This window comes from Tauraco erythrolophus, chromosome 26, assembly GCF_009769465.1.
Source record: "Tauraco erythrolophus isolate bTauEry1 chromosome 26, bTauEry1.pri, whole genome shotgun sequence".
In the NCBI taxonomy this organism is placed as follows: domain Eukaryota; kingdom Metazoa; phylum Chordata; class Aves; order Musophagiformes; family Musophagidae; genus Tauraco; species Tauraco erythrolophus.
In genome coordinates, this window is record NC_141490.1 from 1,346,240 (window position 1) to 1,369,388 (window position 23,149).

A 23,149-nucleotide genomic window follows, 5' to 3' on the forward strand; every position below is an offset into this window, starting at 1 on the left:
CAGGGGGGTTGGACTAGATGATCTTTGAAGGTCCCTTCCAGCCCTAATCATTCTATGATTCTATGATTCTATGACAGCAGTACCCGGGGTTCCAGCTGAGCCTGAAGCCTTACTTTACAGGGTACTGTACAGACACGTGATGGAAAACATCCCCATTTCCTGGAGAGCCTGGAGTCTAAAGCACCAACCCTTCTGCTGCGCCTGAGCACTGATTCACTCCCAGTAGGATTATTCCTGCCCAGGTCTCTGGAGGCTTGGGCTACAGCGAAGGGCAGAAACATTATTGTCACTGTCTTATTTTAACATGGGGAACTCAAAGCTTGAAGAGACACTGATTTGTCCAAGACCACATGTGATGTTAGCGTCAGAGCTGAGAACTGACTCTCAAATGGGCTCAGATCTCCTGTGTCTAGTCAGAAGCACTGACTTTTTGATAACGAATGGTATGAAATCACCCACCAAAGAGCTCTCTAGCATGGATATCTCTATCACCTAACGCAGCTGGAAGGTGGCTGGTCCTCTGCTGTAAACGGTTGATCGAGGGAAGAGTTTTTGTTCAAGGATTGGCAGAAGATGACTTCTTGTGGTACCCAGCAGTACACCTAGGAACATCCTGCAGCAGGTAAATATCCCCAACCTTCACTAACAGCCCAAGAGCTTCGACCTGAAGACAGCCAAACCCATGGAGTTCAAAGGAAGAGCAGTTTTTCCTGGCACCCGTTCCACCATTCCCAGTTGAAAACAACAATGCTAACACCATGGAGAAATAAAATTGGCTGCAACAAGAAATTGTCAAGCCTGGAAAGACATGTCCAAAGCAGCAAGGAACAGCACTCTCCCTCATATGGAATTTCTGGAGGCTTGTCTAAACTTTTGAGCCAGGTTAACGTTTTTCCGGTCAGTACTGACTGCTCACAGCTTTGCAGCCAGCTTCTAAAGACAGAGTTTTCTTGTTTGCTGGTTCATCTTTATCTGCTGATTTAATCTAAATTACATGTGAGATGCACACTGCAGAATATCTCTGTGCAATTAGCAGTTAAATCCCTCTCTTTTTTTAATAACGTAAGTATTCTGATTGCAGCAGTGATACATTCCGCAGACTCAATGGTTAAGCCTAAAATGACTGTAAAATAAAAGGAAAAAAAGTGTGCAGATAATCTCTAAGCACCAATTTGCCTATTAAAACTGATTTACTAACACATGAAACAACCCTTTGCCAGTAACAGAGGGGAGGAATCAGTAAATGGAAATAGCTGGAACGTTCTTAAGAGGTTTTTTCCTAACCATACTGGTTTTTACAGTTTCAACAAAATTTAAGAGAGAGAATAAAAGAAAAGCCTGGTCTCTGGGATGTTGGCCTCAAATGTGGGAAACCCAGAGTCAACTCCTGACTCTTGGGAAAAATCCTGGAAGCTCCAGCCTGGCTAATCTGGCATGCAGCATTGACCTTTACTAGCTTTTATTTGTGAGGAATGAGAGTCTCCTAAGGGGTGGAAGCTTGGGCTCATCACAGCAGCTGAGCTCTGCAAACAGAGGCCAGTCTCTTACTGAACTTTGCAGAGATTCCCAGTGGAGAAACAAACGGCATGTTGGGGATGAGCATCCCAGGCCTGTAACCCTTTTCTGCGTGCCCTGAAAACAAGCACAGGCTGCAGCTTCAAGCTACAGTGTTTTTCAGATGCAAAGACCGATTACTGTGAGGGCAAGACTTTCTCAGCAGCCCTACCCAGCAATAGTCAAACCCAGCACCTTGTCATGTTACCTGCCACTCTGGAAGCTTTTCCTTGGAATCGTGCCCAACAGCCCTGTCACTTTGAGGTTTGCGTAAAGGGTCCATTGGCACCCAGCAACCTGTTACTCGTTCTTCAAAGCATGGATGGAGATGCAAGGGTGAAAAGCTCTGTAGACTCCAGGAAGAGACCCAGACTGTCTTACCTGCTAGGTCTTTGATTTACTATTAAAGTTAAAGCAAAAGGCTAACTTTCAGGTCTCCTCAGGTCTTAAAGAAAAGATCTCAGACCTATGTTGCAGATACTACTTTTGGAACGGTTCTTTCCCAATATCAGGTTTGGTTTGAGGAGTGTTTCTAGAGTGCTACACCCAAGAACTACTGCAGTGCATGCCCAGCCTACCGTTACTGCTTCCAGAGCCCCTATAGCACGTACGGGTTCTCTGGTAGGGCATGCTGGTGCCAGACACAATTGCACCTCTCTCTGCAGAACATTTTTGAAGTAGCAAAATGGTTCTTCCTAGATCTGGACATGCGTTGTCTTTGCCTGGGAAGGTACTGGGTAGCTGACACTGACAGGTCTAAACTACTGCAGCAATTAAAGCTGTATGATGAGCTACATGATTTCAATTGTGTCCCAACTAGAGAACTGGACACAGAAAAATCTACTGTAGGACATACTTCTTCCTCATTGAAACAAGAATCGTTTTTATGGCAGGAGGGCTTACAAGACAACCTGGAGGTTAATCTGGCTACATCCTGCAGGGAGAATGAAGAGCTGTGATCACCCTGCTCTGAGGTTTCTCAGAGGGCCACCAGCAACCTTTGCTCTCTACAGCAGCGCTTTCAGTGAAAAAGCAGCACTGAGGACGTCAAAGAGAAACCCTTTAGTTCAGTGTCCGAAGAGGCTTAGTTCCTTTTGTTTTCACAAAGCTTCAGAAAGAGGGGCCAAGCAGGGGACGTTTAGAAGGTTCTATCTAGAGCGGCCTTATAAGCAGAACCAAAATACAGTCTAAGCTGTATTTAAGATTGGGGTTTTCTTCCACTAACAAAGGTCCTTCAAATGAAAGGTACTTATTTTGCATGTATCTGTACGTCCTCAATAACAGAAGAGGCCAGGTGGAAAGAAGACACAGGTTGTGCATCCTCTGCTTTGAATTTCCTCACTCAGAGCATCTGCAGATCCTAGGCACGGGTATTCTGCATTTCACAGACGACATCAGCATGACAAAATGCCCCATGTGTAAGAGCTATCCAAGTCATAACGCACAGGCAGTAAAAACAGGAACGCAAACTTGGCACTTCATTTTCTTTGTGTGACAATTCAAAGGCATAATTTCTGTGACAGTTTTTTCCCCTAATTAGAAGCATAATTAAAAATTACAGTTGAAGACGGGTTTTTTTTTCTTATTTTCCCATTTAAGGGAACAAAATCCTCTGAAGATCAGCTTAAAAGCAAGATCAAATGAGAGGGACTCCACTGCTAAGTTCTTTGGAAACAGATCGAGCTGAATTCGTGTCATCTTGAACAAGCTAAATCAACTCCTCATTCAAGGCTAAGTTGCATGTATCTGTCCCCCAACCTCTGGAGAAATCATTCTAGGACTTCTCTCAAGTGCTCACGATTCCGTCCTTCAAAAGGAATCCAGAAAGGCCCTGGAAATTAACACGGCACAGGAAGCACTGCGTAAGAGAGGCGTAAGCTGCTGTGCCACATTCAAGCACCAAGTATGCCTAACCAGGAGTGCAAGTAGGCCATCTTTGACCATGCTGCTTACTTAGGATGGAAATGGGGACAGTGAACATTACGTTTGGTTCTGTAAGAACAAATCAGTTCTCATGTCACCCTTGGAAACATATCAAATATTACTTTGCTCACCCCTCCGATCTGGATAACAAAACATTGGATAGATGTTAACTCTATTTGTTTCAAGGCCTACCATTGCTTGCTCCGTCCTTTTGTTTTTTTCTTTCTCTCCAGTTGCCAAGGAAAATGTGATCTGGCCGTCCACGAGTCCATCCACAAAATGGAGTTTTAGTTCACTTCAGCAATCTCTGGCTCCCTTAACCAGCTTCAGACAAACCTGACAGACAGAATATGTTCTCAAAGAGAGTGTATTTCTATAGCTGTTACGAAAGTATGAAGCTGAGTAAAGAAAAGTGCCCCAAATCAGCAACCCAGTAGAAAAAAGGTACTTGGGGAATTCAATGGTATTGCTGGACATTAGCACACCCCTCAGGAGAGGTCAGCAGTAAACTCTCAGTCACAGGCAAACGCTCTCTCAGAGCACAAACCTTATTAGACAGTCAAGAACCCAACCTTGAGGCACAAACATGCAGGGAAGGAGACATTTCTGCTACTCATTGCTCATCTTGTCTTGTAGTATCAGGACACAGGCAGGTCAGGTTGGTCTCAATGGTAAGTGCAGGGGATACTTAGAAGAAATACATGCAGGGCATCTGAACTTGAACTGAAAAAAAAATCTGCAGTACGGATAAAAACATAGTCTAGGAATCTGAGTTTTCATACATAACTTCCCTTTTCTCCATCCTCTATAAAATCATAAAGACAAAATATCCCTGAACGAGTTTAACAAGAATTACAGCTCAGATGGTGATACCCAGGAAGTTTCTGATGATTGCTGCTTCATATGTGAGGGTCTTACCAACAAACATTTGCATCAAGAAAGGCAAACTCGGAGACTTCAGGCAAATAAGAACACAAGAATGCTCACACTTATCATGGGAACAATCCAATTTATTTGATGATGGGCAGAGAGATTCAGAACACGCAGCTAATTACAAGGCACTGGTAATGATTGGTATGAAACCAACGTTAAAGGCAGATGAAAACTGCTGGTGTCATTTTTTAGGCACAGAGATACGAGGCTCAGAAATATCAAGTCAAAACTTCATTTTGAAGTACAATTCCAAGCCTTTTATATGTATGGTTTTTAATCCAATGACAAGCTAGAATCCTGCACTCAGGAAGAGAGCTGTCTTTTACAAATGCTATCAGGTTTTTCTGTATCTTGTTTCTCCTCCACATGAGTAAAATGAGAGTACCACTCTGACACAAGCCCTCTGTTTTTAGGGAGATGACTTTGAATTCTTTGATATAAAAGAAGAAATCTCAACTCACACTAAGAGAGTAATTAGCAATCCACTTTTTTTTCCCCTTCCCAACACGCATACTGCCCCAGCAGCTCAATTTCAAGTCAAACTGACAAACTCCTAACTACACAGAAGATAGCACATTTGTTGATGAACTTGAGAAAACGAACAGAGTAGCAGAAGACAGACAACCCTGCTGCCAGTTCTCACTGGAATAAATGTGGTAGCATGAATGCAGCTGCACTATTAGAAGTCAGAAAAGAAAGTCACAGAAATTCAGGCATAAGATGTTCCACTATTCACAAGACTAAATGTTATAAAAGAAGTTTCCAGTGGATAGGAAACACAACACGTAACCTCATCCAAGAATCTCAGATGCCATTCTGCATGAACTGGAAACAGAACTGCTTTCAAGAAAAGATACGGATTATACTCATATTACCAGAAATAATATTTCCCTGATGGTGAAAAGCAAGGGCAAACATTTCCCTTTTTTTACCCGTCATGATAAAAATGGTAACAAAACACATCTACAGTCCTAGCTAATTAGCACAGAGATTTCAGAAACAACGTCCGCTACTACCAAGGACAAAAAAAATGCTACAGTGCACCAGGAGGACAGAGACAGCCAGGGAGGGCTGGGGCCTCGGCTGCCTTGAAAAACCCTGCCTCAATTTGCTCTGCACAGCAGTTCCATTGCACACATGTGTAACTGGACCTCTGACCCTAACACCTCGTGCTTGCGCCTGCTCGCCCTGAACTAGCGCCCTGACAGCCACAACTCAGTCCAAATACAGACTACATGAATTACTCCTACGCCAAGGCTGCACCGTTGTTGTGGTAACCCCAGTAGACAGCTAAACATCACACAGCTGCTCGCTCACTCAATCCCCCTCGCTGGGAGAGAAACGAAAGGGTAAGAGTGAGAAAACTCGTTGGTTGAGATAAAGACAGTTTAATAAAGAAAAAGATGGATTTCACTCATGTGTTTGGCCACCTCCAGGAAAACAGAGCTACACCATGCTTAACAGCTACACAAGAAAATAAAACACCGTAACTCCAAACATCCACCCTTCCCTTCATCTTTCCCCAGCTTTTACTGCTGTGACGCACATGGCATGGAACAAGCCCTTTGGATGTTTGTCCCATCTGGGTCCTCTCCCAACTTCTCACTCCGCACTCGCCTACTTGCTGGCGCATGGTCTGAGGAGCAGAAAACGCCTTGATGGGGTGTAAGCACTGCTCAGGAATAAATAAAACATCCCCATATCATCAATGCTATTGGCAACATAAAACCAAAAATCTATTCCCACACAAGCTATGAAACTCGAACCTAGCCACAACAATTACAGCTAATACGACACTCCTCTATGGAAACTGCCACCTCTTTCCAAAGGATTACCCTTGCAAACGCCCAGAACAAACAAAGACCAGAGTTCACAAAATTGTTCACAGCATAAGTAAAAGCAAAAACGCGCACAAGAGAAACTAGAACTGAAACAGAGCGGAACAGAATACTTTATTGATTAAATAGAATACAAAGGTGACAAGAAAAGAAAAGGAGAAGATATTGCTTTATAAAAAAGAAATAAACCTCCAGAAAAGCTTCTTTGAGAAACGAGATGCAAAACATAACATCTTGAGGAGCCCAGGGAGCGAGCTTCACCACAGCCGTGGGGAGATCAGCCCAGCCAACAGCAACAGGAAGACAGGGATGTGCCCCTACCTGCCAAGCACTTCCTAACATGGCTCCCTCTCAGGGGCTGCTCTTCCAACTCACTCCTGCCTGCACAATGCCTCTGCTTTCTCCTCCGTCAGCAGCTGCCAAGGAAGGAGGACACAGTTAGGCCTGACAAGCACCAAATCTTCCTTCACCTAAAGAAGGTGGTGAAACCTACAGCCCAGAGGCAGCTCCCCAAGGCACCGCCCGCCCACCCGCCGAGCCCCCGCCACCACAAAACCCTCCTGCCCTCAGCTTGTCTCACCAAAGCGACGCGCAGCAGAGTTCCAGCCGGTGCTGGAGCAGGGCTTGGAGGCGGGCACCCTGGGCAAATCGAGCTGGGCATGCAAAGCAGCGGCCAAAGAGGCTGCGCCCCTGCTTACAGGGGGCTCGAGCCGCTGCCTGGACTGCAAAGTGCCCGGGACTCCAGGGCACTGGCCGGTCCCTGACTTACAGGGCAGCCCTGGTCCCAAAGGCCCACGGAGGCTCCTTCTCTCCGATTCAGGGGCACCCTGACCCGCATCCCGCTAACGGGGCGGTCACCCCACACAGGCTGCCAGCAGAGCACAAAGGCTCCCAGACCCAGACCCTGGCTACAGGCGAGTCGACACCCAGGGAGCCCCAGAGCTCGGCCTTCCCCCGCAGCCACAGGAACGAGGCTCAGCAGCCAGGCAGTGGAGCTTCACGGCAAAGGCCGGGGGGCCTGGGCCCCGGCCCCGAGAGGGCACACGCCCGGCCCCACGCATCCTGGCCCCGCGCCTCTGAAAGGCCGGGGCCAGAGATACCCGCCTGATTACAGGGGGTCCCTCCAAGCACCTCCCGCCGAGCGCAGGGGGCACGCACAGCCCTGCTTACAGGGCGGCCCGCCTCGGCTCGGCCCTCCCAACAAGCTCCACGGAGCCCGAGGCTCCGACCTGCGCCCGAGTTACGGGCTGGCCGTCCTGGCTGCAGCACAACACCACGTCTTCGGGAGGGAGCCCAGGGAACGACCTCGACCCCGAGCGCGGGGAGGTCACCACAGCCAAAAGCAGCGCCAAAGGCGGGCCTGCGCCCCCCGGCACAGCGCTTCCTCAACCTGCAGCCTCTCGAGGGCGAGGGAGGGCTCGTTCCTGTCGGCTGGCTAAAGCAGCCTGCCCAGCCCTGCTTACAGGGAGCTCGGGCTGCTCCTGGGCACAGAGGGCTCCACCGCTCGTGACACACGCCCCGAGTACAGGGCTGTCACGCTGGCAGGTCGCCAGCAGGACGGGCAGCCGCGCAGGCAGAGACCCAGGCCCTGACTACAGGCGGGTCGCCTTGCCCGCACTACGGGCGCACTACGGCTCAGCGGCTTCGCTCCGTCCTTCCAGAGAAGGGGCAAGCCCGGACTCCCCCTCCGCTCGCGGTCTCAGAGGGGACCCCCCTGTCACTGCACAGAGCCCTTCTCTCCCTCCTGGGAAGCTTAAGCTAAACTGCAGCGATTTTAACAGGGGCCTAAAGGACAAGCTCACCCACTCGCTCGCTCACTCACACCGACAGGGACAGGGACACGCACACAGAACTTTCCAGAAGAGATCGAGAGCTCTGTTCAGCCAATGTCTGGGGAGCCATCCCTACCTGCGAGCCGGAGAAAGGAGCCGCAGACCCGCCCCTGGGGCTGCATGGAGGCCAGAGAGGCCTCAACACGCCAAGGGGCAAATGCCGTGACACACCCCAACTCCGGGGGGTCACGCTGGCCAGGCTGCCAGCGGGCAGAAAGCCGCCGGGGCCGGAGGAGGGGGACAGGGAAACGGCCCTCCCCTGCTTACAGGGGGGGCTTGGGGTCCAGAGAGCTCCGTTTCCCCCTCGGGTGCGGAGACGGTGGCGCTTACCCTCCTTACAGGGTCGCCACTCTCTCCGGGCAGCCAAAGGAGCAAGATGGCAAAAGGCCAACAACAGCAAAAGCAAAGACCGAGCCCTGGTTACAGGGAGGTCGCCCAGCGCCAAGCCCGCCAGGGCACCCCAACGGTGCCCGCGATGCTCTTACGTGACCGCGCCCTGGCGACGCCAGGGAGGTCCCTTTGCCCAGAGCGCCTTTCTCGTGCCCCCTCTTCAGCCCGACGCCGCTCCTCTTCTCGCTCGCTCTTGCCTCGCCGTTCCACACGATGCCTCTTCGCTCTTCGCCGCCGGCTTCTGCCAAGGAAGGAGGACACAGTTAGGCCCGAGAACGGCACGTCCTAACCGGCTGAAGGAGACGGGGACCCCCTACAGCCCAGAGGCAGCTCCCCAAGGCACCGCCCGCCCACCCGCCGAGCCCCCGCCACCACAAAACCCTCCTGCCCTCAGCTTGTCTCACCAAAGCGACGCGCAGCAGAGTTCCAGCCGGTGCTGGAGCAGGGCTTGGAGGCGGGCACCCTGGGCAAATCGAGCTGGGCATGCAAAGCAGCGGCCAAAGAGGCTGCGCCCCTGCTTACAGGGGGCTCGAGCCGCTGCCTGGACTGCAAAGTGCCCGGGACTCCAGGGCACTGGCCGGTCCCTGACTTACAGGGCAGCCCTGGTCCCAAAGGCCCACGGAGGCTCCTTCTCTCCGATTCAGGGGCACCCTGACCCGCATCCCGCTAACGGGGCGGTCACCCCACACAGGCTGCCAGCAGAGCACAAAGGCTCCCAGACCCAGACCCTGGCTACAGGCGAGTCGACACCCAGGGAGCCCCAGAGCTCGGCCTTCCCCCGCAGCCACAGGAACGAGGCTCAGCAGCCAGGCAGTGGAGCTTCACGGCAAAGGCCGGGGGGCCTGGGCCCCGGCCCCGAGAGGGCACACGCCCGGCCCCACGCATCCTGGCCCCGCGCCTCTGAAAGGCCGGGGCCAGAGATACCCGCCTGATTACAGGGGGTCCCTCCAAGCACCTCCCGCCGAGCGCAGGGGGCACGCACAGCCCTGCTTACAGGGCGGCCCGCCTCGGCTCGGCCCTCCCAACAAGCTCCACGGAGCCCGAGGCTCCGACCTGCGCCCGAGTTACGGGCTGGCCGTCCTGGCTGCAGCACAACACCACGTCTTCGGGAGGGAGCCCAGGGAACGACCTCGACCCCGAGCGCGGGGAGGTCACCACAGCCAAAAGCAGCGCCAAAGGCGGGCCTGCGCCCCCCGGCACAGCGCTTCCTCAACCTGCAGCCTCTCGAGGGCGAGGGAGGGCTCGTTCCTGTCGGCTGGCTAAAGCAGCCTGCCCAGCCCTGCTTACAGGGAGCTCGGGCTGCTCCTGGGCACAGAGGGCTCCACCGCTCGTGACACACGCCCCGAGTACAGGGCTGTCACGCTGGCAGGTCGCCAGCAGGACGGGCAGCCGCGCAGGCAGAGACCCAGGCCCTGACTACAGGCGGGTCGCCTTGCCCGCACTACGGGCGCACTACGGCTCAGCGGCTTCGCTCCGTCCTTCCAGAGAAGGGGCAAGCCCGGACTCCCCCTCCGCTCGCGGTCTCAGAGGGGACCCCCCTGTCACTGCACAGAGCCCTTCTCTCCCTCCTGGGAAGCTTAAGCTAAACTGCAGCGATTTTAACAGGGGCCTAAAGGACAAGCTCACCCACTCGCTCGCTCACTCACACCGACAGGGACAGGGACACGCACACAGAACTTTCCAGAAGAGATCGAGAGCTCTGTTCAGCCAATGTCTGGGGAGCCATCCCTACCTGCGAGCCGGAGAAAGGAGCCGCAGACCCGCCCCTGGGGCTGCATGGAGGCCAGAGAGGCCTCAACACGCCAAGGGGCAAATGCCGTGACACACCCCAACTCCGGGGGGTCACGCTGGCCAGGCTGCCAGCGGGCAGAAAGCCGCCGGGGCCGGAGGAGGGGGACAGGGAAACGGCCCTCCCCTGCTTACAGGGGGGGCTTGGGGTCCAGAGAGCTCCGTTTCCCCCTCGGGTGCGGAGACGGTGGCGCTTACCCTCCTTACAGGGTCGCCACTCTCTCCGGGCAGCCAAAGGAGCAAGATGGCAAAAGGCCAACAACAGCAAAAGCAAAGACCGAGCCCTGGTTACAGGGAGGTCGCCCAGCGCCAAGCCCGCCAGGGCACCCCAACGGTGCCCGCGATGCTCTTACGTGACCGCGCCCTGGCGACGCCAGGGAGGTCCCTTTGCCCAGAGCGCCTTTCTCGTGCCCCCTCTTCAGCCCGACGCCGCTCCTCTTCTCGCTCGCTCTTGCCTCGCCGTTCCACACGATGCCTCTTCGCTCTTCGCCGCCGGCTTCTGCCAAGGAAGGAGGACACAGTTAGGCCCGAGAACGGCACGTCCTAACCGGCTGAAGGAGACGGGGACCCCCTACAGCCCAGAGGCAGCTCCCCAAGGCACCGCCCGCCCACCCGCCGAGCCCCCGCCACCACAAAACCCTCCTGCCCTCAGCTTGTCTCACCAAAGCGACGCGCAGCAGAGTTCCAGCCGGTGCTGGAGCAGGGCTTGGAGGCGGGCACCCTGGGCAAATCGAGCTGGGCATGCAAAGCAGCGGCCAAAGAGGCTGCGCCCCTGCTTACAGGGGGCTCGAGCCGCTGCCTGGACTGCAAAGTGCCCGGGACTCCAGGGCACTGGCCGGTCCCTGACTTACAGGGCAGCCCTGGTCCCAAAGGCCCACGGAGGCTCCTTCTCTCCGATTCAGGGGCACCCTGACCCGCATCCCGCTAACGGGGCGGTCACCCCACACAGGCTGCCAGCAGAGCACAAAGGCTCCCAGACCCAGACCCTGGCTACAGGCGAGTCGACACCCAGGGAGCCCCAGAGCTCGGCCTTCCCCCGCAGCCACAGGAACGAGGCTCAGCAGCCAGGCAGTGGAGCTTCACGGCAAAGGCCGGGGGGCCTGGGCCCCGGCCCCGAGAGGGCACACGCCCGGCCCCACGCATCCTGGCCCCGCGCCTCTGAAAGGCCGGGGCCAGAGATACCCGCCTGATTACAGGGGGTCCCTCCAAGCACCTCCCGCCGAGCGCAGGGGGCACGCACAGCCCTGCTTACAGGGCGGCCCGCCTCGGCTCGGCCCTCCCAACAAGCTCCACGGAGCCCGAGGCTCCGACCTGCGCCCGAGTTACGGGCTGGCCGTCCTGGCTGCAGCACAACACCACGTCTTCGGGAGGGAGCCCAGGGAACGACCTCGACCCCGAGCGCGGGGAGGTCACCACAGCCAAAAGCAGCGCCAAAGGCGGGCCTGCGCCCCCCGGCACAGCGCTTCCTCAACCTGCAGCCTCTCGAGGGCGAGGGAGGGCTCGTTCCTGTCGGCTGGCTAAAGCAGCCTGCCCAGCCCTGCTTACAGGGAGCTCGGGCTGCTCCTGGGCACAGAGGGCTCCACCGCTCGTGACACACGCCCCGAGTACAGGGCTGTCACGCTGGCAGGTCGCCAGCAGGACGGGCAGCCGCGCAGGCAGAGACCCAGGCCCTGACTACAGGCGGGTCGCCTTGCCCGCACTACGGGCGCACTACGGCTCAGCGGCTTCGCTCCGTCCTTCCAGAGAAGGGGCAAGCCCGGACTCCCCCTCCGCTCGCGGTCTCAGAGGGGACCCCCCTGTCACTGCACAGAGCCCTTCTCTCCCTCCTGGGAAGCTTAAGCTAAACTGCAGCGATTTTAACAGGGGCCTAAAGGACAAGCTCACCCACTCGCTCGCTCACTCACACCGACAGGGACAGGGACACGCACACAGAACTTTCCAGAAGAGATCGAGAGCTCTGTTCAGCCAATGTCTGGGGAGCCATCCCTACCTGCGAGCCGGAGAAAGGAGCCGCAGACCCGCCCCTGGGGCTGCATGGAGGCCAGAGAGGCCTCAACACGCCAAGGGGCAAATGCCGTGACACACCCCAACTCCGGGGGGTCACGCTGGCCAGGCTGCCAGCGGGCAGAAAGCCGCCGGGGCCGGAGGAGGGGGACAGGGAAACGGCCCTCCCCTGCTTACAGGGGGGGCTTGGGGTCCAGAGAGCTCCGTTTCCCCCTCGGGTGCGGAGACGGTGGCGCTTACCCTCCTTACAGGGTCGCCACTCTCTCCGGGCAGCCAAAGGAGCAAGATGGCAAAAGGCCAACAACAGCAAAAGCAAAGACCGAGCCCTGGTTACAGGGAGGTCGCCCAGCGCCAAGCCCGCCAGGGCACCCCAACGGTGCCCGCGATGCTCTTACGTGACCGCGCCCTGGCGACGCCAGGGAGGTCCCTTTGCCCAGAGCGCCTTTCTCGTGCCCCCTCTTCAGCCCGACGCCGCTCCTCTTCTCGCTCGCTCTTGCCTCGCCGTTCCACACGATGCCTCTTCGCTCTTCGCCGCCGGCTTCTGCCAAGGAAGGAGGACACAGTTAGGCCCGAGAACGGCACGTCCTAACCGGCTGAAGGAGACGGGGACCCCCTACAGCCCAGAGGCAGCTCCCCAAGGCACCGCCCGCCCACCCGCCGAGCCCCCGCCACCACAAAACCCTCCTGCCCTCAGCTTGTCTCACCAAAGCGACGCGCAGCAGAGTTCCAGCCGGTGCTGGAGCAGGGCTTGGAGGCGGGCACCCTGGGCAAATCGAGCTGGGCATGCAAAGCAGCGGCCAAAGAGGCTGCGCCCCTGCTTACAGGGGGCTCGAGCCGCTGCCTGGACTGCAAAGTGCCCGGGACTCCAGGGCACTGGCCGGTCCCTGACTTACAGGGCAGCCCTGGTCCCAAAGGCCCACGGAGGCTCCTTCTCTCCGATTCAGGGGCACCCTGACCCGCATCCCGCTAACGGGGCGGTCACCCCACACAGGCTGCCAGCAGAGCACAAAGGCTCCCAGACCCAGACCCTGGCTACAGGCGAGTCGACACCCAGGGAGCCCCAGAGCTCGGCCTTCCCCCGCAGCCACAGGAACGAGGCTCAGCAGCCAGGCAGTGGAGCTTCACGGCAAAGGCCGGGGGGCCTGGGCCCCGGCCCCGAGAGGGCACACGCCCGGCCCCACGCATCCTGGCCCCGCGCCTCTGAAAGGCCGGGGCCAGAGATACCCGCCTGATTACAGGGGGTCCCTCCAAGCACCTCCCGCCGAGCGCAGGGGGCACGCACAGCCCTGCTTACAGGGCGGCCCGCCTCGGCTCGGCCCTCCCAACAAGCTCCACGGAGCCCGAGGCTCCGACCTGCGCCCGAGTTACGGGCTGGCCGTCCTGGCTGCAGCACAACACCACGTCTTCGGGAGGGAGCCCAGGGAACGACCTCGACCCCGAGCGCGGGGAGGTCACCACAGCCAAAAGCAGCGCCAAAGGCGGGCCTGCGCCCCCCGGCACAGCGCTTCCTCAACCTGCAGCCTCTCGAGGGCGAGGGAGGGCTCGTTCCTGTCGGCTGGCTAAAGCAGCCTGCCCAGCCCTGCTTACAGGGAGCTCGGGCTGCTCCTGGGCACAGAGGGCTCCACCGCTCGTGACACACGCCCCGAGTACAGGGCTGTCACGCTGGCAGGTCGCCAGCAGGACGGGCAGCCGCGCAGGCAGAGACCCAGGCCCTGACTACAGGCGGGTCGCCTTGCCCGCACTACGGGCGCACTACGGCTCAGCGGCTTCGCTCCGTCCTTCCAGAGAAGGGGCAAGCCCGGACTCCCCCTCCGCTCGCGGTCTCAGAGGGGACCCCCCTGTCACTGCACAGAGCCCTTCTCTCCCTCCTGGGAAGCTTAAGCTAAACTGCAGCGATTTTAACAGGGGCCTAAAGGACAAGCTCACCCACTCGCTCGCTCACTCACACCGACAGGGACAGGGACACGCACACAGAACTTTCCAGAAGAGATCGAGAGCTCTGTTCAGCCAATGTCTGGGGAGCCATCCCTACCTGCGAGCCGGAGAAAGGAGCCGCAGACCCGCCCCTGGGGCTGCATGGAGGCCAGAGAGGCCTCAACACGCCAAGGGGCAAATGCCGTGACACACCCCAACTCCGGGGGGTCACGCTGGCCAGGCTGCCAGCGGGCAGAAAGCCGCCGGGGCCGGAGGAGGGGGACAGGGAAACGGCCCTCCCCTGCTTACAGGGGGGGCTTGGGGTCCAGAGAGCTCCGTTTCCCCCTCGGGTGCGGAGACGGTGGCGCTTACCCTCCTTACAGGGTCGCCACTCTCTCCGGGCAGCCAAAGGAGCAAGATGGCAAAAGGCCAACAACAGCAAAAGCAAAGACCGAGCCCTGGTTACAGGGAGGTCGCCCAGCGCCAAGCCCGCCAGGGCACCCCAACGGTGCCCGCGATGCTCTTACGTGACCGCGCCCTGGCGACGCCAGGGAGGTCCCTTTGCCCAGAGCGCCTTTCTCGTGCCCCCTCTTCAGCCCGACGCCGCTCCTCTTCTCGCTCGCTCTTGCCTCGCCGTTCCACACGATGCCTCTTCGCTCTTCGCCGCCGGCTTCTGCCAAGGAAGGAGGACACAGTTAGGCCCGAGAACGGCACGTCCTAACCGGCTGAAGGAGACGGGGACCCCCTACAGCCCAGAGGCAGCTCCCCAAGGCACCGCCCGCCCACCCGCCGAGCCCCCGCCACCACAAAACCCTCCTGCCCTCAGCTTGTCTCACCAAAGCGACGCGCAGCAGAGTTCCAGCCGGTGCTGGAGCAGGGCTTGGAGGCGGGCACCCTGGGCAAATCGAGCTGGGCATGCAAAGCAGCGGCCAAAGAGGCTGCGCCCCTGCTTACAGGGGGCTCGAGCCGCTGCCTGGACTGCAAAGTGCCCGGGACTCCAGGGCACTGGCCGGTCCCTGACTTACAGGGCAGCCCTGGTCCCAAAGGCCCACGGAGGCTCCTTCTCTCCGATTCAGGGGCACCCTGACCCGCATCCCGCTAACGGGGCGGTCACCCCACACAGGCTGCCAGCAGAGCACAAAGGCTCCCAGACCCAGACCCTGGCTACAGGCGAGTCGACACCCAGGGAGCCCCAGAGCTCGGCCTTCCCCCGCAGCCACAGGAACGAGGCTCAGCAGCCAGGCAGTGGAGCTTCACGGCAAAGGCCGGGGGGCCTGGGCCCCGGCCCCGAGAGGGCACACGCCCGGCCCCACGCATCCTGGCCCCGCGCCTCTGAAAGGCCGGGGCCAGAGATACCCGCCTGATTACAGGGGGTCCCTCCAAGCACCTCCCGCCGAGCGCAGGGGGCACGCACAGCCCTGCTTACAGGGCGGCCCGCCTCGGCTCGGCCCTCCCAACAAGCTCCACGGAGCCCGAGGCTCCGACCTGCGCCCGAGTTACGGGCTGGCCGTCCTGGCTGCAGCACAACACCACGTCTTCGGGAGGGAGCCCAGGGAACGACCTCGACCCCGAGCGCGGGGAGGTCACCACAGCCAAAAGCAGCGCCAAAGGCGGGCCTGCGCCCCCCGGCACAGCGCTTCCTCAACCTGCAGCCTCTCGAGGGCGAGGGAGGGCTCGTTCCTGTCGGCTGGCTAAAGCAGCCTGCCCAGCCCTGCTTACAGGGAGCTCGGGCTGCTCCTGGGCACAGAGGGCTCCACCGCTCGTGACACACGCCCCGAGTACAGGGCTGTCACGCTGGCAGGTCGCCAGCAGGACGGGCAGCCGCGCAGGCAGAGACCCAGGCCCTGACTACAGGCGGGTCGCCTTGCCCGCACTACGGGCGCACTACGGCTCAGCGGCTTCGCTCCGTCCTTCCAGAGAAGGGGCAAGCCCGGACTCCCCCTCCGCTCGCGGTCTCAGAGGGGACCCCCCTGTCACTGCACAGAGCCCTTCTCTCCCTCCTGGGAAGCTTAAGCTAAACTGCAGCGATTTTAACAGGGGCCTAAAGGACAAGCTCACCCACTCGCTCGCTCACTCACACCGACAGGGACAGGGACACGCACACAGAACTTTCCAGAAGAGATCGAGAGCTCTGTTCAGCCAATGTCTGGGGAGCCATCCCTACCTGCGAGCCGGAGAAAGGAGCCGCAGACCCGCCCCTGGGGCTGCATGGAGGCCAGAGAGGCCTCAACACGCCAAGGGGCAAATGCCGTGACACACCCCAACTCCGGGGGGTCACGCTGGCCAGGCTGCCAGCGGGCAGAAAGCCGCCGGGGCCGGAGGAGGGGGACAGGGAAACGGCCCTCCCCTGCTTACAGGGGGGGCTTGGGGTCCAGAGAGCTCCGTTTCCCCCTCGGGTGCGGAGACGGTGGCGCTTACCCTCCTTACAGGGTCGCCACTCTCTCCGGGCAGCCAAAGGAGCAAGATGGCAAAAGGCCAACAACAGCAAAAGCAAAGACCGAGCCCTGGTTACAGGGAGGTCGCCCAGCGCCAAGCCCGCCAGGGCACCCCAACGGTGCCCGCGATGCTCTTACGTGACCGCGCCCTGGCGACGCCAGGGAGGTCCCTTTGCCCAGAGCGCCTTTCTCGTGCCCCCTCTTCAGCCCGACGCCGCTCCTCTTCTCGCTCGCTCTTGCCTCGCCGTTCCACACGATGCCTCTTCGCTCTTCGCCGCCGGCTTCTGCCAAGGAAGGAGGACACAGTTAGGCCCGAGAACGGCACGTCCTAACCGGCTGAAGGAGACGGGGACCCCCTACAGCCCAGAGGCAGCTCCCCAAGGCACCGCCCGCCCACCCGCCGAGCCCCCGCCACCACAAAACCCTCCTGCCTTCAGCTTGTCTCACCAAAGCGACGCGCAGCAGAGTTCCAGCCGGTGCTGGAGCAGGGCTTGGAGGCGGGCACCCTGGGCAAATCGAGCTGGGCATGCAAAGCAGCGGCCAAAGAGGCTGCGCCCCTGCTTACAGGGGGCTCGAGCCGCTGCCTGGACTGCAAAGTGCCCGGGACTCCAGGGCACTGGCCGGTCCCTGACTTACAGGGCAGCCCTGGTCCCAAAGGCCCACGGAGGCTCCTTCTCTCCGATTCAGGGGCACCCTGACCCGCATCCCGCTAACGGGGCGGTCACCCCACACAGGCTGCCAGCAGAGCACAAAGGCTCCCAGACCCAGACCCTGGCTACAGGCGAGTCGACACCCAGGGAGCCCCAGAGCTCGGCCTTCCCCCGCAGCCACAGGAACGAGGCTCAGCAGCCAGGCAGTGGAGCTTCACGGCAAAGGCCGGGGGGCCTGGGCCCCGGCCCCGAGAGGGCACACGCCCGGCCCCACGCATCCTGGCCCCGCGCCTCTGAAAGGCCGGGGCCAGAGATACCCGCCTGATTACAGGGGGTCCCTCCAAGCACCTCCCGCCGAGCGCAGGGGGCACGCACAGCCCTGCTTACAGGGCGGCCCGCCTCGGCTCGGCCCTCCCAACAAGCTCCACGGAGCCCGAGGCTCCGACCTGCGCCCGAGTTACGGGCTGGCCGTCCTGGCTGCAGCACAACACCACGTCTTCGGGAGGGAGCCCAGGGAACGACCTCGACCCCGAGCGCGGGGAGGTCACCACAGCCAAAAGCAGCGCCAAAGGCGGGCCTGCGCCCCCCGGCACAGCGCTTCCTCAACCTGCAGCCTCTCGAGGGCGAGGGAGGGCTCGTTCCTGTCGGCTGGCTAAAGCAGCCTGCCCAGCCCTGCTTACAGGGAGCTCGGGCTGCTCCTGGGCACAGAGGGCTCCACCGCTCGTGACACACGCCCCGAGTACAGGGCTGTCACGCTGGCAGGTCGCCAGCAGGACGGGCAGCCGCGCAGGCAGAGACCCAGGCCCCTGACTACAGGCGGGTCGCCTTGCCCGCACTACGGGCGCACTACGGCTCAGCGGCTTCGCTCCGTCCTTCCAGAGAAGGGGCAAGCCCGGACTCCCCCTCCGCTCGCGGTCTCAGAGGGGACCCCCCTGTCACTGCACAGAGCCCTTCTCTCCCTCCTGGGAAGCTTAAGCTAAACTGCAGCGATTTTAACAGGGGCCTAAAGGACAAGCTCACCCACTCGCTCGCTCACTCACACCGACAGGGACAGGGACACGCACACAGAACTTTCCAGAAGAGATCGAGAGCTCTGTTCAGCCAATGTCTGGGGAGCCATCCCTACCTGCGAGCCGGAGAAAGGAGCCGCAGACCCGCCCCTGGGGCTGCATGGAGGCCAGAGAGGCCTCAACACGCCAAGGGGCAAATGCCGTGACACACCCCAACTCCGGGGGGTCACGCTGGCCAGGCTGCCAGCGGGCAGAAAGCCGCCGGGGCCGGAGGAGGGGGACAGGGAAACGGCCCTCCCCTGCTTACAGGGGGGGCTTGGGGTCCAGAGAGCTCCGTTTCCCCCTCGGGTGCGGAGACGGTGGCGCTTACCCTCCTTACAGGGTCGCCACTCTCTCCGGGCAGCCAAAGGAGCAAGATGGCAAAAGGCCAACAACAGCAAAAGCAAAGACCGAGCCCTGGTTACAGGGAGGTCGCCCAGCGCCAAGCCCGCCAGGGCACCCCAACGGTGCCCGCGATGCTCTTACGTGACCGCGCCCTGGCGACGCCAGGGAGGTCCCTTTGCCCAGAGCGCCTTTCTCGTGCCCCCTCTTCAGCCCGACGCCGCTCCTCTTCTCGCTCGCTCTTGCCTCGCCGTTCCACACGATGCCTCTTCGCTCTTCGCCGCCGGCTTCTGCCAAGGAAGGAGGACACAGTTAGGCCCGAGAACGGCACGTCCTAACCGGCTGAAGGAGACGGGGACCCCCTACAGCCCAGAGGCAGCTCCCCAAGGCACCGCCCGCCCACCCGCCGAGCCCCCGCCACCACAAAACCCTCCTGCCCTCAGCTTGTCTCACCAAAGCGACGCGCAGCAGAGTTCCAGCCGGTGCTGGAGCAGGGCTTGGAGGCGGGCACCCTGGGCAAATCGAGCTGGGCATGCAAAGCAGCGGCCAAAGAGGCTGCGCCCCTGCTTACAGGGGGCTCGAGCCGCTGCCTGGACTGCAAAGTGCCCGGGACTCCAGGGCACTGGCCGGTCCCTGACTTACAGGGCAGCCCTGGTCCCAAAGGCCCACGGAGGCTCCTTCTCTCCGATTCAGGGGCACCCTGACCCGCATCCCGCTAACGGGGCGGTCACCCCACACAGGCTGCCAGCAGAGCACAAAGGCTCCCAGACCCAGACCCTGGCTACAGGCGAGTCGACACCCAGGGAGCCCCAGAGCTCGGCCTTCCCCCGCAGCCACAGGAACGAGGCTCAGCAGCCAGGCAGTGGAGCTTCACGGCAAAGGCCGGGGGGCCTGGGCCCCGGCCCCGAGAGGGCACACGCCCGGCCCCACGCATCCTGGCCCCGCGCCTCTGAAAGGCCGGGGCCAGAGATACCCGCCTGATTACAGGGGGTCCCTCCAAGCACCTCCCGCCGAGCGCAGGGGGCACGCACAGCCCTGCTTACAGGGCGGCCCGCCTCGGCTCGGCCCTCCCAACAAGCTCCACGGAGCCCGAGGCTCCGACCTGCGCCCGAGTTACGGGCTGGCCGTCCTGGCTGCAGCACAACACCACGTCTTCGGGAGGGAGCCCAGGGAACGACCTCGACCCCGAGCGCGGGGAGGTCACCACAGCCAAAAGCAGCGCCAAAGGCGGGCCTGCGCCCCCCGGCACAGCGCTTCCTCAACCTGCAGCCTCTCGAGGGCGAGGGAGGGCTCGTTCCTGTCGGCTGGCTAAAGCAGCCTGCCCAGCCCTGCTTACAGGGAGCTCGGGCTGCTCCTGGGCACAGAGGGCTCCACCGCTCGTGACACACGCCCCGAGTACAGGGCTGTCACGCTGGCAGGTCGCCAGCAGGACGGGCAGCCGCGCAGGCAGAGACCCAGGCCCTGACTACAGGCGGGTCGCCTTGCCCGCACTACGGGCGCACTACGGCTCAGCGGCTTCGCTCCGTCCTTCCAGAGAAGGGGCAAGCCCGGACTCCCCCTCCGCTCGCGGTCTCAGAGGGGACCCCCCTGTCACTGCACAGAGCCCTTCTCTCCCTCCTGGGAAGCTTAAGCTAAACTGCAGCGATTTTAACAGGGGCCTAAAGGACAAGCTCACCCACTCGCTCGCTCACTCACACCGACAGGGACAGGGACACGCACACAGAACTTTCCAGAAGAGATCGAGAGCTCTGTTCAGCCAATGTCTGGGGAGCCATCCCTACCTGCGAGCCGGAGAAAGGAGCCGCAGACCCGCCCCTGGGGCTGCATGGAGGCCAGAGAGGCCTCAACACGCCAAGGGGCAAATGCCGTGACACACCCCAACTCCGGGGGGTCACGCTGGCCAGGCTGCCAGCGGGCAGAAAGCCGCCGGGGCCGGAGGAGGGGGACAGGGAAACGGCCCTCCCCTGCTTACAGGGGGGGCTTGGGGTCCAGAGAGCTCCGTTTCCCCCTCGGGTGCGGAGACGGTGGCGCTTACCCTCCTTACAGGGTCGCCACTCTCTCCGGGCAGCCAAAGGAGCAAGATGGCAAAAGGCCAACAACAGCAAAAGCAAAGACCGAGCCCTGGTTACAGGGAGGTCGCCCAGCGCCAAGCCCGCCAGGGCACCCCAACGGTGCCCGCGATGCTCTTACGTGACCGCGCCCTGGCGACGCCAGGGAGGTCCCTTTGCCCAGAGCGCCTTTCTCGTGCCCCCTCTTCAGCCCGACGCCGCTCCTCTTCTCGCTCGCTCTTGCCTCGCCGTTCCACACGATGCCTCTTCGCTCTTCGCCGCCGGCTTCTGCCAAGGAAGGAGGACACAGTTAGGCCCGAGAACGGCACGTCCTAACCGGCTGAAGGAGACGGGGACCCCCTACAGCCCAGAGGCAGCTCCCCAAGGCACCGCCCGCCCACCCGCCGAGCCCCCGCCACCACAAAACCCTCCTGCCCTCAGCTTGTCTCACCAAAGCGACGCGCAGCAGAGTTCCAGCCGGTGCTGGAGCAGGGCTTGGAGGCGGGCACCCTGGGCAAATCGAGCTGGGCATGCAAAGCAGCGGCCAAAGAGGCTGCGCCCCTGCTTACAGGGGGCTCGAGCCGCTGCCTGGACTGCAAAGTGCCCGGGACTCCAGGGCACTGGCCGGTCCCTGACTTACAGGGCAGCCCTGGTCCCAAAGGCCCACGGAGGCTCCTTCTCTCCGATTCAGGGGCACCCTGACCCGCATCCCGCTAACGGGGCGGTCACCCCACACAGGCTGCCAGCAGAGCACAAAGGCTCCCAGACCCAGACCCTGGCTACAGGCGAGTCGACACCCAGGGAGCCCCAGAGCTCGGCCTTCCCCCGCAGCCACAGGAACGAGGCTCAGCAGCCAGGCAGTGGAGCTTCACGGCAAAGGCCGGGGGGCCTGGGCCCCGGCCCCGAGAGGGCACACGCCCGGCCCCACGCATCCTGGCCCCGCGCCTCTGAAAGGCCGGGGCCAGAGATACCCGCCTGATTACAGGGGGTCCCTCCAAGCACCTCCCGCCGAGCGCAGGGGGCACGCACAGCCCTGCTTACAGGGCGGCCCGCCTCGGCTCGGCCCTCCCAACAAGCTCCACGGAGCCCGAGGCTCCGACCTGCGCCCGAGTTACGGGCTGGCCGTCCTGGCTGCAGCACAACACCACGTCTTCGGGAGGGAGCCCAGGGAACGACCTCGACCCCGAGCGCGGGGAGGTCACCACAGCCAAAAGCAGCGCCAAAGGCGGGCCTGCGCCCCCCGGCACAGCGCTTCCTCAACCTGCAGCCTCTCGAGGGCGAGGGAGGGCTCGTTCCTGTCGGCTGGCTAAAGCAGCCTGCCCAGCCCTGCTTACAGGGAGCTCGGGCTGCTCCTGGGCACAGAGGGCTCCACCGCTCGTGACACACGCCCCGAGTACAGGGCTGTCACGCTGGCAGGTCGCCAGCAGGACGGGCAGCCGCGCAGGCAGAGACCCAGGCCCTGACTACAGGCGGGTCGCCTTGCCCGCACTACGGGCGCACTACGGCTCAGCGGCTTCGCTCCGTCCTTCCAGAGAAGGGGCAAGCCCGGACTCCCCCTCCGCTCGCGGTCTCAGAGGGGACCCCCCTGTCACTGCACAGAGCCCTTCTCTCCCTCCTGGGAAGCTTAAGCTAAACTGCAGCGATTTTAACAGGGGCCTAAAGGACAAGCTCACCCACTCGCTCGCTCACTCACACCGACAGGGACAGGGACACGCACACAGAACTTTCCAGAAGAGATCGAGAGCTCTGTTCAGCCAATGTCTGGGGAGCCATCCCTACCTGCGAGCCGGAGAAAGGAGCCGCAGACCCGCCCCTGGGGCTGCATGGAGGCCAGAGAGGCCTCAACACGCCAAGGGGCAAATGCCGTGACACACCCCAACTCCGGGGGGTCACGCTGGCCAGGCTGCCAGCGGGCAGAAAGCCGCCGGGGCCGGAGGAGGGGGACAGGGAAACGGCCCTCCCCTGCTTACAGGGGGGGCTTGGGGTCCAGAGAGCTCCGTTTCCCCCTCGGGTGCGGAGACGGTGGCGCTTACCCTCCTTACAGGGTCGCCACTCTCTCCGGGCAGCCAAAGGAGCAAGATGGCAAAAGGCCAACAACAGCAAAAGCAAAGACCGAGCCCTGGTTACAGGGAGGTCGCCCAGCGCCAAGCCCGCCAGGGCACCCCAACGGTGCCCGCGATGCTCTTACGTGACCGCGCCCTGGCGACGCCAGGGAGGTCCCTTTGCCCAGAGCGCCTTTCTCGTGCCCCCTCTTCAGCCCGACGCCGCTCCTCTTCTCGCTCGCTCTTGCCTCGCCGTTCCACACGATGCCTCTTCGCTCTTCGCCGCCGGCTTCTGCCAAGGAAGGAGGACACAGTTAGGCCCGAGAACGGCACGTCCTAACCGGCTGAAGGAGACGGGGACCCCCTACAGCCCAGAGGCAGCTCCCCAAGGCACCGCCCGCCCACCC

The 23,149-nt window shown here is 60.9% G+C and overlaps 1 protein-coding gene across 1 annotated transcript in view; it reads right to left on the minus strand.

Annotated features, from left to right (window-relative positions):
* The window catches only part of TMPRSS5 (transmembrane serine protease 5), a 58,957-nt gene extending 36,432 nt beyond the window's left edge, over positions 1 to 22,525 (minus strand). Inside the window, exons 1-14 of the mRNA XM_086626784.1 lie at positions 22,480 to 22,525; positions 20,843 to 20,988; positions 20,434 to 20,473; positions 18,797 to 18,942; positions 18,388 to 18,427; positions 16,750 to 16,895; positions 16,341 to 16,380; positions 14,704 to 14,849; positions 14,295 to 14,334; positions 12,658 to 12,803; positions 12,249 to 12,288; positions 10,612 to 10,757; positions 10,203 to 10,242; positions 8,566 to 8,711 (exon numbers count right to left, since the gene is read on the minus strand). Of these exons, the coding sequence (XP_086482910.1) occupies positions 8,566 to 8,711; positions 10,203 to 10,242; positions 10,612 to 10,757; positions 12,249 to 12,288; positions 12,658 to 12,803; positions 14,295 to 14,334; positions 14,704 to 14,849; positions 16,341 to 16,380; positions 16,750 to 16,895; positions 18,388 to 18,427; positions 18,797 to 18,942; positions 20,434 to 20,473; positions 20,843 to 20,988; positions 22,480 to 22,525 (1,308 nt within the window). The remainder of the gene's footprint in view (positions 1 to 8,565; positions 8,712 to 10,202; positions 10,243 to 10,611; positions 10,758 to 12,248; positions 12,289 to 12,657; positions 12,804 to 14,294; positions 14,335 to 14,703; positions 14,850 to 16,340; positions 16,381 to 16,749; positions 16,896 to 18,387; positions 18,428 to 18,796; positions 18,943 to 20,433; positions 20,474 to 20,842; positions 20,989 to 22,479) is intronic.
* Positions 22,526 to 23,149: the final 624 nt, after the last annotated feature.